Consider the following 16,855-nt stretch of genomic DNA (forward strand, 5'->3'; position numbering starts at 1 on the left):
ATACTATACGAGTATGCAGACCAAACGTCACAATCCCTTCCAGAATAACCATAACCATTTATTCGAAACTTATCCCAACTAATTTTACCTTGACAGTTGTCGCAAATACCAATGCCTTGGGAACAGTCACTGTGTCCATTACAACCACAATCTACTGAACAGTTTTCCCCCAGCCAGCCCAGATTACAATCACACGTGAAGTCTGCACTGCAAACACCATGATTCCCGCAGTCATGATAGCAACTGAACGAAAAACAAATTACAATTAAACTTGCTGCATCACTTTCAGCGATCCAAATAAATGAATGAATAAATAAATAAATAAACGATGAAATAAGGATTTTAGCACCAGAACTTCAGCGGGGTGGTTCTTCTTTCGCTGTTTTGAGTTTCAAGTTTGAATTTACAATGTTGGTATTTGTGGAGATAGGAAAACCAGTGACCATAGAGAAAAACTCACAGGACAAAGACGAGAACTAACAAACTCAACCCACATGTGACGTCAGGTTTGGAAATCAAACTCAGACCCCTGCGGTGAGAGGCGACTGCTCTCACCAACCACGAACTAATCTCTTGCTGCGATAAGTGTTAATATATTAACTAGATAAAAGAAATTATGTGGATTCAACTCCCACGAGATAAAGTGGATAAAAATCTCTCAAATCATCGTAACTTTTTCCACAATCAATTCAATACACTTGGACCCATTGATTAAGAAGTAGCTACTCGCTCGCTTGAAAAACGCTAACACGTCTGTTCAGGCGGCTATTTCTCTGGATGAGAGGCGAATTTTGACGCTGACGTTTCGGGCGTTAAATCTGAGTCGTAGCAAAAAGAAAAGGTTATATCTAATGGTTCTAATTGCTAGTCGACGGAGAGCAACAGTTTCTTTAAATTTTGTTACCTCGTTCAGACTTACGTTTTATTGCAAACTTTTACACCATCCCCTGTGAAACCTCTGTTACAGACACACTTAAATGAGCCGGGCTGGTTCACACACGAGGCATTAGGATGACACTGAGCCAAGCCCAGCTTACACTCGTCTACATCTGGACACTCTGAGTAAGACCACACAGTACTACAAAATAACCAAATGAGAAACTCACAAATTAGCGTGTGAATGATAAATAACGAGTTGATTCTAACAGCTAAATTACCACAGTATGAGAGCAATTTTCCATTGAGCGTCGCAAGTAAGCAGGAATTGCTTTTAATTAGTGTTACTTTACTCTGCTTTCCGAGTTGGTCCAGAAAACTCGCGCCATCCTTTCAACCAACAGGAAGCAAAACTAAAAACAATCGCGACTTAGTCATCCGCGTTTTCCCGCGCTCCAAGTGGTTGCTTATGTCCTTTTTGAGTTCTCACTGGCTAGTAATGATGTCAATCTGTCTCTCTTAATCTCTGATTGGTCGCTCTGATAACTTTGGTTTGGGTTTTTCGACACTCGATTGAATTGATAAAAAGCTCTAATGAAATTTAGGTTTCAAAACGTCTTTAGTTTGTATCTCACTGCCTGCAACTAAGTTTAGAAGCCACACAGTGGAGGAGAGGCAAAATGCACGAGGTAAGAAATTATTCAGGGCTGGGTTGTTCAAAGCTGGGTTAAGATAACCCAGGGTTAGTGTGAAATCTGATTTCAGATCTGAAAGGTTTCATAGAAAATTCAGTATAATTCTTTTTGTCAACAATTTGATGATTGGATGCTCCATATAGAATGGAGAAAATGATCCCAAAAAGGCTTTCGAACAAAGGTGGGCCCTGATCTGCAACAAAACTTTGCAGAAAAACCCAATTTCACGAGTCATACTATACGCGCACGACTGTGCGCACAAAGGACATGTGAACCATGATGGCTCATGATCAATAGGAATTTTAAAGAACAAGCGCACATTAACTTGTGACAAATTTTGAAAACCTCGGTAATGAATATTAGCAAACAAGTCAAATCATACTCATATTCAAGATGATAGGGAATTGAGAGGGAAGGGAAAAATCCAAATGTTCAAAAGGGGTAAGTGTAATGTGTGTAATGGAGTGAAAGGAAACAAAATCGGTAATTAATTAAGACATAATAGTATTTTCAGTGGCAGAAATTGTAAACAAACACACCTTCCATTCGTTGGAAATAAACTTGAACATTGTCCATTGTCAGGTGACTTAAACCCTCCAGCATAACATCTGACCGAAAAAAAAGGGGAAAAAAACCACAAAATACATCATTTTAAAGTAATAACGATACAAATATGAGAACTGTTTCAATAATGGTTCGCTTGATGTATCTCAGCATATGTCTTACGAATAGACAAATAATCAAAAGATAATGCGACAGAGCAGTTTTCGAATGAGCGTCGAACTAATACCGAAAAATTCCCAGCGACCAATGCGAGCTTAAGTTTACTGTGACATGCGGGAAAGCGCGGGAAAACGCGGGTGGCTTAGTCGCACTTGTTTTTAATTTTGCATCTGATTGGTTAAGAGGGCGGCGCGAGATTTCTGAACCAATCAAGAGCAATGTTCATCAAAACCAAAGCAATCTCTTCCGACACTCATTGAAAATTGCTCTGTCGCATTATCTTTTGATTACTTGTCTATCGGTAAGAAGTATGCTGAAGGAATGTTCATTCATACCAAAGTTCTTACATATACCTTCCAATACGTGGATCAAAGTCATTTCCACACCAGCCACATCTTATGTCCTTCAAGCAGTCATTACACGCCGTGTGCTGACTACAATTAGAGCACTTTCCTCCACTGGAAACAAAAAAAGACTTTTGTTTGAAGAGAAACAGGAAGTAGATATATGAAGATAAGTACAATTTAAAAACTACAGTTGAGAAACAATATGCGGTCATCTAAGTAATTTTAGTTTGAGAAAAGACACCCAGGTCTAATGGGAGAGGGAAGGGGAGGGTCCCAACCCAGAATCCCCCCCCCCTCCCCGAATCCCAAATCACTAATGAATGTTGTAGGGCAACACATCCCCCAACAAGATCATTTGATTAATTTAGCACCCTTTTCTTCATGGCAGAGTTCGCTAAATTTTATAAGACGGCTACTTCATCCCTTTACACCCTAACACAGGTAAGCATATTCTCCATACTATTCACCATACATTTCCTAGGGTACTGACGAGGAGAATTTGTTTAACAATCAAGAGCTTCTTTAGTTGGTGATCATTTCCTTAATTCTCGTGATCGTAATGTTGGATTCTGGGGTAGTATTGTTAGGAGAAATTAGATGCTGGTCACTCTTAGGGGTCGAAGGGTTAGGCTTTGGAATTGATCGAAATACAATTTCTCTTCACTGACCTATCAATCCAGTGAGAGCACTGTCCATATGGATATCGTGATGTGTATGTTCCAAACATAAAACAACTCTGGGTTTTGTCACACCAGGTGCATCCTACATTGTCACTTACACAACTACTACAAGTTTTACGACTGTAAGACAACAAAAAAAACACACATGTAAATTAACCTTCAGCACAAACTCACATAACGATAACCCTTGACTTAAAGCTTGCCTAGCAGAGCAGAACAGAGCAGATTGAAATTAGAAAAAAGAGGAAAACTAATTGAATGAAAACTTTTCAAAGTTAACCAGCAGGAGCTCAGCGGACATTCTTGGCCAGGGGTCATTTTTGCAAGTGCAAGCTTACATGTAATATAACCTTAATATAATTTGACCACTTTTGCATTCTATCTTAGTTTTCAAAACACTATCTGTAGCTGTTGATTCTTCAGTCCTGCGTAATTTTTTAAGGATCGTGTCGATAGACTACGAGCAGCCACTTCTTCTTAGCGAAAACTGTCGCGAGTTAAATACAGTGCGCCTCAACCCCAGAGTTCCGCGCCGTATGCTGACAACAATATTTTTTTCACTGAATTTTTTTTAAACTTGTGATTGCTCACAGTCTACAAAGTCAAGCATTCTCCCACCCCACCCACCCTCTTCATTTTTCTTTTTTTTTTCCACTTATCTAATCAGCAATAACCGTCTCCTTGGCTCAAATCTTGACTTTACCTTCCCTCCCAACTAACCCTTTACACCCTTACATCAGTATTCATATTCTCCGATACTTTTCTCTGTACGTTTCCTAGGGTGCGAACAAGGAGAATTCAGTTAACAACCGAGAGGTTCTTTAGGGCCTATTTACACGGTACGACTTTGTCGCATGCGACAAGCTTACGACAGGCTTACGACACGAATTGTTTCGTGTAAATCAAACCTACAACTCGCTTACGACTCTTAAGTCATGTCGTAGGCCTGTCGTAAGCTTGTCGCATGCGACAAAGTCGTGCCGTGTAAATAGGCCTTTAGTTGGTGATCATGTCGTTTATTCTTGCGACCTTAATGCGTAATTAGTCTTAAATACCTTGGACAAGGGCTATTACACTCCTTTCCTGGTAAACTAGTTATTCCTTTGCGATAACAACCAAGCGTATTTGATATTTTAGCCCACTTACAGCCACCATCCTAAAAAAAAAAAAATTCACCTATCAATTTCAACCTTTTCAAATGAACCCACATTATATAACTCCTTTACATCTTTAACCCTTTAACTCCCAGAAGTGATGAACATAAAACTTCTCCCTACAATATCCATACCTTCTTCAGCAAACAGGTAATGAGAATATTCAAACTTATCGGGTAGAAGCTGCTCTCTTGATCTAGCACCAAGTTCTCGAAACTAATTTACAAGAAAATGTGTAGCAGCCAGAGGGGAGAATTAACAATCAGATCTTGGGAGTTAAAGGGTTAACAACAGTATGCATATTCTTCATATTGTAAGGAGAAAGTAGATGCCAGTCACTTTTAGGGGTTAAAGGGTGAATAGAAATTCCCCTTCTGATGCACCATATGTTGCATTGGTTTGTTACTAAAGGAGAAGTATTTGAACGTTTGACAGATCAGTGTTGTGAGATTTGAAAAAAAAAAAACTTTCCTATTACAGTGCCTAGTAAAATTTGATAACTTTGTTGTAATTCGGTTGAGTTTAATTGTTTGTCTCAAAGGGTAGTCATTTCCAAATTAGACTGCCATATTTCAACTGCATACTGATATGAGGTCGACTGGAAATGTGTCACATTGTAAATCATTTTGTTTCCCTGTGATTGGCAGATTTTTACAAAAAATTTCGTTCCTACTGTTTTCTGGCTTACATTGTGGCTGATACCTCGTAAAATATCATCGAGCATATTAAAATCGAATTTCCAAAAACCAAATCAAAGTAATCAAAACAGACAATCGGAACAAAGAGAAATACTTAAGGTTTGCGCAAGCAGTTTCAAACATGAGAAAATGTCCATCGTAAAGTTCCCTTTTTTCCACTGCAATACAGATGCACATAACAACATTTGTTTTTTGTATACCAACCTGCACACAAGATTGGCAGTCCACGTGGTCAGAACACAAGGTGCACTCGGTCACATTTAAGGTGATATTTCTTAGATTTCCAACACCGTCCTGACATGAACCAGGGGGAGCATTGCGTGACAAGCAAGCTGTCACACACCAACCACATGATGCATCTGTCATGCAGGCCAAACAAGTCTTATGCGCAGAACAATCACCATTTGAACTGGCGTATGGCTGGAGGAACTGAGTAGTTATAGGCTGAGGAAGAATACAAAGGATCTTATTTCAACTGGTACACCATCTTTGGCTTAGACATTGAGAATTACGCCGACAGTTAAGGCGATGTGTGGCTGATATGGGGTTGTTCGGAGCCAAAATTTGATCTCAGGAAAATGCTTGGGAAGAAAAGGCCGTGCTAGCTTAAGTACAGATATTACATGGAAAACATCTCCTTTAGAAGATAACATTGGTAAGACACACCATTTCTTTTTCGTTTTTGCCCAAATGCTCTACCACTGAGCTGAAGAGGAATAAATCTCCAGCCTAGCGTAATAACAAATATCCTGCATATTGTTAGGATCCTCGATGACAAAAGTCTCTTGTTTGAAAGTTTGACCCACACTTGACCTGGACAATGGATTCATTGAGTTGAGTACGGAAAGAACTTTTGACTGGTCTTAGTTAGCTCACATTGTAGAGCGCCGAACTACCGTGCAGGAGGTCGTGGGTTCAATCTCGAGACTGAACAAACACTCAGGGTCTTAAAATAACTGAGGAGAAAGTGCTGCTTTTTCTTGGACATCTGTAAATAGTTACGCAATCTAGTATCCTCAGGTAAAACAATAAACTATAGGCCCACAATCCTGAATTTTCTCTATACTGGTTAGCAGAGGATGTTAAAGAGCCCACACACTTCTCACAAAGAGAAGGGAATGTAATTCCTGGTGTTGTGGTCTTGCCTGGTTATTGATTACGTAGGCCCCCATTAAAAGCTGAACTGAGCTGAACTAAATATCACAAATAGATAAAGAAAGAAAGAAAGAACTCACCACCATTGAGTACACAGAATCTGTTTTGTTCCACACCAGACGAACAACAGAATCCACGGAAGCATCTAAACTCTGGTTAGCTTCAACTCTTAGATAATACTTCTTCCCTTCAGATGGAGATGGGAACAGGGGCTGATCGTTACTGCGCTGAGCTACAACTGAACATGGCAGAGACCCCAATTCTGTACAATGAGCTACCAACTCCTAGTGAAAAAGGCGTTTTCTTTTTTTAACGAAAAATCAACAAAAACGCTGTAAATCAGAGGATACTTTAACTACCAAAGTCAGATTGTAAATTCTCCCCTCTAGCTGCGACACATTTCCTTGTAAATCAGTAATGAGAACTTGGTGTTATTTAAAAACTATTTGCCGAAGGCATATAATTATTTTAGCATAATTGCTCAGTTGCTTTCAAATTCCTTTTTAAATTCCGTAAACAAAGATAGCATTGCACATATTTTGTTATAACTGCATTGATTACTTGTATGAAGATAAGCAAGCAATTTTAACAGGTTTACTAAGTTCAATCAGCAAAAACTTCACTTCTTTTAACATCTTTTGTGCTCTTCTCAATTGAATTTTCTTCCATTGCCTAAATCACTTCCACGAAAACATTGGCAAATGTGAGGCAAGCCATTTTGAATTTAAGTGCTCCAGCTATAATCACTTTGCACGAGGTGATCATAGCAAGATACCTATCAGAGCATGCGCATTTGCACACTGCATTGGTACAAACAATCTGATTTTTTGCAATTCCACTGTTCAGGTGTTCGCCACAACAAATCTAGTTACTTGAGTGAAACAGAAGAGGTTTGGATAGACAGGTGTACTTACTCCCTTTGCCTCAGTTTCATCTGTACTCAGCCAAAGCTTTGCTGTATCTTTAACATTCCTAAGTACAAGATCTAATGTGTAGGATGTCCAAGGTGCTGTTTCGAACTTAAATGGATAAACAAAGCCTATCATCTCAATCATACGGGCTTTCTTGTGGCCAGTTTGCTTCAAAATTGTTGTCTCTGATTCTGGTACAATTCTTATGCTATCAGGAAAGGTAATGTTTGGGACCTCTCTGTAATCCACAACTGTCAGACCAGGTGGAAAATCCATTGTTTTACACTGGCTTAATGATGTTAGAAATTGTCCTTCATTTCCCCACCAGCCTCTGACTTTGCTGCTGACAGCACCACTCTGACAGGCTCCTATTGGTGAGTTAACGGGGTAACACCTACTGTCCTGTACACACCAGCCACAGTGAGTACCACCAAATGATAAACAACTACTACACTGTGAATAAATAGCACAGGCTCCAGGACATGAACCCTGTATCAGGCTCACTGAACAATTTGCTGACAAATCACGGCTCAGACACTTTGTTGATGAACTGCACCACCCACATTCTGGGTCTTCCCGACAACTTGTCTGAGTACTATAGCCTTCACAGTGTCCACCTACAGTGTTTTTTGCTGCTATGGCAACTGGTAATTTATAGCCCAAGACATCTCCAAGTGGCAACCCAGCAAAGCCACCAGTCACAAGCATGACTCGTCCCTTTCGCAGAAGAGCTGAATGAGAAAATCGTCCCTGCTGAGGATTTCCATCAGAAGGAGAAAGAGCATCAAATGTTGATGCTGAAATCCACTTGTTGCATTTCAGGTGGTAAAACAGAGTTTTGTTGTCATAACAAATTTCTTCACGGAAATGTTCATGAATGTTTCCACCTATTTTAATGAATACAAACAAAAAAAAAATTACAAGAGCTTAAGTTGACTTCACGCTATTCTCTTGAACAAAAACAATGATGACACATAAGAAAAACTGATAACAAAGACTGATTTCAACTCAACAGTTGAGTGGTTCTCCAGTAACCCTTCCCACCCTAACATCAGTGTCTACATTCTCAATACTCATCTCTGTACATTTCCTTTGGTACTGACAAGAAGAACTTGTTAACCCTTTAAGACCCCCAAGTGACCAAGACAGAATTTCTCCTTACAATATCCATACAGTATCAAGCAGACAAGTGATGAGAATTAAGAAAAATATCAGTTGGGAGATTAAAAGTTGATTCAATAACAAAATTCTCCAAACTAACATCACAAGAACTGTATGGCAGACAGAAAGGAGAATTACTGATGAGATCATGGTAGTTAAAGGGTTAGATAATCAAAGCTTATTGTTTTAGCAATCATTTCCTTTATTCACTTGAAAGTTATGATAATTCAGCAGTACTATTGTCAGGAAAAATTAGATACTGATAACTCTAAAGATTTAAAGAGTTACTATAATGGTCACCAACAGTTTGAAATTTACAACTGAAGAAAAAAGATACAGTTTCCATTTTGTGCAAGACATTTAAACCCTTTGCTACCTAAGAGTGACAAGCATCTAATTTCTCCTTACAATATCACCCCTGAATCAAACATTAATGTAACCAGAATAAAGGAAATGATTACCAACTAAAGAAGCTCCTGATTATTAAACAAATTCTCCTTGTCAGCACCTTAGGAAATGTATGGAAAACATTAAGGAGAATATGCATATTGATGTAAGGGTATGAAGGGTTAACCTTGCACTTAGGTGTCAGTTCCTCTTACCATAAATTATCATATAATCTCCAATCAACACAGCAGAGTGAAATGCACGACCTCTTGGAACAAAACCTTTAACATCTATTGTGGACCACACATGAAGATCGAGATGAAACACCAGAAGTTTGTTGGATTGATTACTTTTCCTAATAATCATTAAAAAAAAGAAAAGGAATTAAGTCACTCAGTAGTAAAAGATTACGTTCAACAATAATGTGCCTCCTGGAAAAATTGTCCAATGCACATTACTTCAAAAGAAACCATGGAAAACTACTTATCACTGTTAAGCTTATAAAGTATAGACTCAGAAATAACAACAGTTTTAACAGTCTTTGTCTTGGTAGGCACACACAAGTCTTTAAACGCAAAACAGGGGTACGTGTTTGCTTATCTAAATTACCAGCCATATCTTGTGTTTAGTTTTTTAAGATTTGGTTTTTTGTTTTGATAAATTTAACTCAAGAAAAGTGTAGTACATTGTTTGTAATATCACTATGGGATGACTGAATGATGTAAAAGTACTCTAATCAAGTAACATGATTGTACCAACTTATTAGATACTTGATTGATGAATAAAAACAGAAAACAGACAGAAATTAAAGAGTAAGTGTCTCCACTAAGTGAATACAAAAAAAGAAGGAAAACAGAATTTTTAAATTTTAAACCAGATTTTGTTGACAGTAACCTAAGTTAATAACAGTAATGTTTCTATACAATAAAACTATGAAACTAATATTACTATTATTACCTTGGCATGCTGGGTACAAATCCACCAAAAATGACAAGAGAGCGCATGTCTGCATAATAAATTGCTGAGTGACCCAACATGCGCAAATGTGCTTCCTTTCCTCTCCTATATGAAATCCTCTTCCAACCACTTTGGTTTGGTAAAGAATATGAATACATAGCTGAAGAAAATGGGTCTGTAAGGGTTCGACCTGTTTAGGAGGAAAATATCCAACAGTTAATTTTCCGTAATCAGTTAACAAATTAATTGGAATGGTCTCTTGGTATGAGTTTACAGACTTTTTCATTTCAGGAAGCCCCATATGTTTTTTTTTTACTGCTATCATTTTTGGCAAAGTTCTATTCTACAACTTAGTTTTTTAGGAAGCCAGGATAAAAGAAATCCTGTGAGACAGATTCATCATACCACATGTACATGTATATCAAAAGGTTGTTTGTCACCAAACACTTACCACCAAAAATGTACAGTTCATCATCTACTATCGTCCCTGTATGTTCTGCCAGAGGAGGTGGCTTTCCACTGTCATTTACAGCCAGCTCTGTCCATTTTCCAAGAGTAATGTTGTACAACCAAAGTTCATTGGTTAGGTTCCCATTTTCTAATCCCCCCCCAAATAGCACCATGCTGTCAAGATACAGGTTTGCAGAGTGAGAAAATCGACCAACCTAAGAAGAGAAAAATGAAACAAGAACATTAATAACAACATATCAACCTTTTGACCCTAAAAGTGACTAGTAAATAATTGTCTTCATGATTCTCCCCTGAATCTAACATTTATGTCACAAGAATAAAGGAAATGATTGTAAATCAAAGGTCTGAAGCTCTTGAAAAGGTAATCCTTTGACCTCTGAGAGTGACTAGCATCTAATTTCTCCCCACAATACCATCCCTCAATCAACCATTTATGTCACAAGAATACATGAAAAGATCATGAATGAAAGAAGCTCTTGATTGTTGAACAAATTCTCCTTCCTGGCACCTCAATAAATATATATAGAACAGCATGGAGAATATACATAGTGCTGTTAGGGTGTACAAACTAAAAATAATTAGCAACTCACAGGTTTAGGAGATCCAGCTAGAACCTCACTCCACTGGCTTGAGGTAAAATTAAACTGTAACAAGTCATCAAATACCCTACTTAAAGAATAACCTGTGAGAAGGACAAAATAAGCACTATGGTTAACTTTTCAAACATTTAAAACATTGCTTTCTCTTACATAGACAGTTCGGAGTAAGATCAAAATTACACTGTGGTAGTACTAATGATAATCATGAACAGATTGACAGAGAAAACGACTGAAGGAAACCTTATCTGTTACATGACCTGACAGAGGACAGGATGCCTAGATTAACTGGACAGAGGATAATTCCTATATTTAATGTTTCAATTTACAGCACTCTGTCTCAACTCAAGCCCCCATCTCATACAGAACAAGGTTAACTGGTGGCATGGTAGGGGAAGGGGTAGAGCCAAATTTGTTTACCGTCCTCTTTATCAGAGCAGTTTGTCCCTTCCAAGAATATCCTTGGTGAAAAAGACTGCCACAATGATGGTACAAGTACTTCATAACTCCAAAAATTTCACAGGTTCATTTACATGCATGCACACACCTCCAAAGGAAAGTAACACATCCTTTTCCTCTGAATAAACCACAGAATGTGCTGTTCTTGGGTGGAAAATTTGAGATGATGATGAAATGGTGAACCACTTGTTAGAGTCAGCATCAGTCATTGTTGAAACAGAACAAGATTCCCCAATAAAGCCACTTTTACAGACACAATGTCCTTGGGCCTGAAAATTAAAAAATAAATAGAATTATCCTATGAATAATTGTGAGTTATTACCACAAAACTGATTTGGAGAGCATTCTATACAGATATTCATAGGCTTCAAAGCCTTGTGTGTGCAGTTAACCTTTTCACTCCCAGGATCTCATTAGCAATTCTCCTTACTATCTACTTTACAATTCTTGTAATGTTTATTCAGAGAATTTGATATTGCATCATCTAATAGTAACCTAATTGATATTTTCTTTGTTCTCACCACTCATCTGCTTGATTTTGTATTGACATCGTAAGGAGAAATTCTGTCTTGGTCATTCATGAGAATAAAGATTTAAGCATTGAAAACTTCATCTGTGTCATATTATTCAGCTGTTAGTAGTTTCTTAACACACAGACCAACTTTTCATGGCCAGATTTACTTGTGCACTTCCTTTTCTAGCAGGCTGTTAATACCAGCTTTGTAAACACATAGTGAATGTTTTAATTCAGATAGAAATCTATACTAAACATATCCCAATTAACAACTCACCAATTGAGAGTCACTTAAACCCTTAACACTGTTCCTTTTTAACCCTTCAACTCCCAGGATCTGATTGTTAATTCACCCCTCTAGCTGCTACACATTTCCTTATAAATTAGCCACAAGAATTTGGTGTTTGATCAAGATAAAAACTTCCACCTGATAAAGTTGAGTCTTCTCATAACCTGTTTGCTAGATTGTGTATGGATATTGTAGGGAGAAGTTACAAGTTTAACACTTATGGGAGTTAAAGGGTTAAACTATCACTACTTACAAAATCACATTCTCCCTGAGCTTCTGCAATGTTGCAATTCAATGGACAAGAAGGCAGGTCACACGCTTTGCCTCGCTGATTTTTGTCACACTGACAGAACCCATCCTTACAAATCCCCTTGCCAGAACATCCATCTGTACAGTTTTCTATTGTATAGTTAGCAATGAAGCCATGAAGGGAGTAGTTGGTGTCGCTATAAAGATTGATAAGCATCTGCCAAAACAATAGTAATGGAAATGAAAGCTTTGATACAAGTACAATGCAGGTTATATAAGCTGAATAATTATTATTTACACATTTTGATTGGCTCTTCTTAACCTTTTACACCCTAACACCAGTATGCATATTCTCCATGCTGTTCTCTATACATTTCCTAGCTTCTAACAAGGAGAATTTGTAAAACCATCAAGAGTTTCATTAGTTGCTGATCATATCCTTTATTCTTGTGACTTAAACATTTGATTCAAGGGAAAGATTGTAAAGAGAAATTAGAACCTTGTCACTCTTTGAGATTAACCTTTTAACTCCCAAGATCTGATTTTCAATTCTCCCTTCTAGCTGCTACACATTTCCTTGTAAATAAGTTACAAGAATTTGGTGTTAGATCAAGATAACAACTTCTACCTGATAAGTTTGAGTATTCTCATGACTTGTTTGCTGGATAATGTTTAGATATTATAGGGAGAGTCAAATGATAATGTGGGAGTTAAAGGGTTTTGCGACATACTACTACATTGAAGCTTTTATTCGATGCAAGGTCCAAATGATTCATAAACATCAGCAAAAATCAAGTGGTAAATATCACTTGGCAAAAATCACTCTGGTTTTGCAGTACACAAAATGATCATAATCTTTGTGATATCAACACATTTTATTTTATTGACAATTAACATTCCATTATTGAAATGGTACACATAACTTCCGTGTCCCTTTCTCTATTCACCATGTAATACAACATCTTAGGTTTCATTTGATGCAAGTTCATACCACAGGCTACACATAACGAAAAAGTCAAATCGCCACTAGTGGCGACTTGACTTTCATTGCTGGCGAGTTTTTTGGCAGTGAGTTTGCTGTGGTGGTGAATTGACCAAATACCATAGAGAACAGTATGGAGAATATGTATACTGATGTTAGGGTATAAAGGGTTAAATCTACTGTACATTTAATTTTTTGCCTTAAATACCCACCTGTCCTGAATGAGAAACAACTGTGTGTAAGGAATTGTTCCCACTAATGCTTCCAATGAGAGGAGAGAGGTAGAAATCACCATCATGAATGAACAAATAATCATAAGAACATTCTGTCCCAAATTCTATAAATTTCAATGTGATAGAAACATTTGGACGTGGAGCTGTGGAAAAACAAGCCAGAAGGTTAATAACTAGTAATAATCATGGATTAGCAACCTGCCTTGTATATAACTTAGGAATGGATAATATTGTCTCTGAGTAATAAAATCCATTTTACAGTATATTATAACATACGAACACTGTATGGTGGCTTGGCTCACAGTTTGGAGTTGTAGTAACTCATTTCATTTGATCAAATGATTGTAATTTAACTAGAGTAAAATACAAATCTTCCCATAGAATCCAGACTAAAGTGAATGAAGATACCTACATGAGATCAAGGCAATGTTTCTTAGTCAGTCCAATAACATATTCCATTGCATTTGGTTGCTTCTTACAAATTTTTTGGAAATTTTCTGCCAAAGGCAACTTCTGAACACCATTTGTTAAAAAATTAATAACCATAAAAATAAATTTGATATCGCAACATCTTTCCTCACAATCTTACTTAAAAGCAAAAACATCTTACTCATTAAAACACTGTTAGAGACATACAAGTAGCGTTGCTGGTTTAATGAGATACATGAAAAAATTACTCAGTTCTGATTGGTTAAGACAGATGCAGTTTTCAAGTAAATCAGCGCAGAAGAGTGTTAATTCAGTGCAAAAAAATAACAAACCAGACTGAACAATTCCTTGAACTGTTAAGCCAGGCTTTGAACTTTTTTGCACCTTAAAGATGCGAAAATATCATTGTATATTATTGTTTTGATTGTATGTGGTTGTTTTGACCGAATGCACAATGTCACTTCCCACATTTTAATTAATTATTTTTGCACTTGATACGCACGCTTTGCTCCTGCATAATTAAGATAAGCTATCTTGAATTTTTTCACATATATGATTAATACGTAATCAAATGATTTTTCTTGAGTGTTTTGGAATAAATAAGCACTGGTTTTTTTCAAAGACCTCAAATTACACTCGCCCTACTGGCTTGTGCAATTTTGTTCATCTTTGAAAAATTTTTCTTGTGCTTGTTAATTCAAAATTACACTTAAAATCACGTGATTACCTTTACTGATGTGTATTGTTTACGAAGTTTGTTCTTCATGAAAAAAGGTGTGGGTTTCTACAGAAACTATGGTGCTATGTTGGTGGAGGGGTATTACAAGATACTTTTGCTTTATCAACTGAGTTAACATTGTACATGTAAATCAGCCATAGTAGTCGACTGACTTCGAATATCTCATCCGATTTTTGATGTGCATGTACATTTTGTGGTCGACAGACACCTTTTGTCTATTTCAAACACTCTCAAACAAGTTTGATTTACATTTTTGCCTCAAATTATTCACCATTAACACCTACAAACAAGCACAGTAAAACTTGTTTGGTTTGAGATCCATAGAATGGTCGAATCACTGCTGTATCGTAAACTATATACACATGATAAAAAGTCGTGAAACATTCCAATTTGATACAATTGATCAGTCCAATATGAGTGATAAAAAAAATACTGTCTATACGGTCATGGCAACAACAAATTTGTGGACCTAATCATGTTACTAAATATTTAAACACCACAATACTTGTTCAAGATGGAATTTCCAATTGTACAATAACAAATTAAATCCTAACATACAAGATCTATTTACAATGCTGGTATAGCTAAACACATCATAAAGTGTGGATACAGACTAGTATTACACAGCTCTCTTCGCTGTGTTTGTCGGAACAAGCTTCTAATTATGGAAATATTTGTAAGTCACGCAGGAATCGAATTAAAATGGGTTTAATTCTTCTCAAGAAGGAGTAAAAAGCAGAGTTAGAAACATGAGCCTTCGCATCGGAGAACCTCTCACATGCTTCTAATTCGACGAAAGTCCAAAACGATTTCTTAACATTGAAAGCATATCGGTAGATCGATAAAGGAATAGTGGAAAAGTGGCCGATCCATTAGTTCATTAACTTGTTGAAGCAAGTTACCGGTAGGTAACGTGGTGTGGTTGCTCAACGGATTGAAGATAACATGATAGATAAATTACCTACCTTTAATAAGCCATTCGCATAGTTTGTTTTCCGGATAGTTACCGGGTCCATCGGTGATCGTTCCTCGTAAATCTGTTAAAACAGTTCTTCCACATGAATGGCAACTTTCCAGACAAAATGCAACAAGGAACACAACAATCACATTCAACCCATTAGCCGCCATTTTGTGATTGTAGCTCTTATTAACGTGGTTAAACACCGAAATGTTAAACGAGCCACCGCAAATCTCTTTCCGATTAAAAGACAGTTTGTATCTTCCTCAAAGAAGACACTCCACCACCTCCAAGGTCATCTTTGTGCGAAGCACCAAAAACAGAGGAAACTTTTACGCATCCTAAACATTCCTCATCTCCACTGACAAGAAATTATACGTATTCTCTCTTTCGGCACATTTCGGAGCTTGTGAACGCAACTTCAGAAGTTCAGGTCATCTAAGACGCTTTATGGACATTATGTGAAGCTAAAAACTCAAGAATCCCGGAGATCTAACACCTCTATATATGCTTCTTTTAAAGTTTCCCCTTCGAGACGATGTAAACACGAACGTTCCTTGTCGGCTTGATCACGTGACAAAAGTACTTATTGCAAAAGTACCCCCACCCCCTGTGAACAAGCTTGCCTCTGTCCTTACTAAAGCTTCTCTCGATGTTTGTGTACTCGTCTGAGCCTATTTATTAATTTATTTCCCCCGCCAATTTTCTTTGTGTGAATTATGGATTTAAAAAGCTACCGCCGTGTTAGCTGGCTATTTTGTTTGCACCTAGCGGTACTCAGAGAATCTTCAAGAAGCTTGAAAGAAGCTACTTCCCAGACCTCTCTCTCTCTTTTATGTCACTCTTCCTTGTCACGTATCTGACAACAGAAATGACTTGAACGCGCAAATCCGCCAAAGAACAGCCAAGCACAAAAGGAGGTAAATAGCCAAGGTATGTGCTTCTAGCAAAAATTATGACCATAAAAAAAAAAATTACACTTTGCTTTTTTCTTTTTTTTTCGTATCAATTTGTTATTTTTGGTTAATCAAAAACTACAAGAGTAAATTTTTCAATTACAACAAAATTGCACGAGTCCGTGATTAGTAATGGTATAAATACGACCGATTGGAGCACAGTTCGGTCATACGAGTGATTAACAAAATCGGACGACCGCGAAGCGGGAGTCCAATTTGTTCATCACGAGTATTAC

General features: G+C 37.4%; 1 protein-coding gene across 1 annotated transcript in view; it reads right to left on the reverse strand.

The window, feature by feature from the left end:
• Nucleotides 1-16,235, reverse strand: part of LOC131797575 (multiple epidermal growth factor-like domains protein 8) — a 33,706-nt gene extending 17,471 nt beyond the window's left edge. The window contains exons 1-17 of the mRNA XM_066167874.1: nucleotides 15,671-16,235; nucleotides 13,517-13,680; nucleotides 12,327-12,539; nucleotides 11,359-11,539; nucleotides 10,806-10,897; nucleotides 10,196-10,409; nucleotides 9,745-9,934; nucleotides 9,003-9,142; nucleotides 7,243-8,126; nucleotides 6,409-6,612; nucleotides 5,378-5,617; nucleotides 4,377-4,477; nucleotides 3,310-3,441; nucleotides 2,648-2,752; nucleotides 2,111-2,179; nucleotides 920-1,078; nucleotides 89-243 (exon numbers count right to left, since the gene is read on the reverse strand). Coding sequence (XP_066023971.1) covers nucleotides 89-243; nucleotides 920-1,078; nucleotides 2,111-2,179; nucleotides 2,648-2,752; nucleotides 3,310-3,441; nucleotides 4,377-4,477; nucleotides 5,378-5,617; nucleotides 6,409-6,612; nucleotides 7,243-8,126; nucleotides 9,003-9,142; nucleotides 9,745-9,934; nucleotides 10,196-10,409; nucleotides 10,806-10,897; nucleotides 11,359-11,539; nucleotides 12,327-12,539; nucleotides 13,517-13,680; nucleotides 15,671-15,833 — 3,406 coding nt within the window. The 5' untranslated portion in view covers nucleotides 15,834-16,235. The remainder of the gene's footprint in view (nucleotides 1-88; nucleotides 244-919; nucleotides 1,079-2,110; nucleotides 2,180-2,647; nucleotides 2,753-3,309; nucleotides 3,442-4,376; nucleotides 4,478-5,377; nucleotides 5,618-6,408; nucleotides 6,613-7,242; nucleotides 8,127-9,002; nucleotides 9,143-9,744; nucleotides 9,935-10,195; nucleotides 10,410-10,805; nucleotides 10,898-11,358; nucleotides 11,540-12,326; nucleotides 12,540-13,516; nucleotides 13,681-15,670) is intronic.
• Between the last annotated feature and the right edge of the window lie 620 nt (nucleotides 16,236-16,855).

This window comes from Pocillopora verrucosa, chromosome 6 (assembly GCF_036669915.1).
Source record: "Pocillopora verrucosa isolate sample1 chromosome 6, ASM3666991v2, whole genome shotgun sequence".
NCBI lineage: Eukaryota > Metazoa > Cnidaria > Anthozoa > Scleractinia > Pocilloporidae > Pocillopora > Pocillopora verrucosa.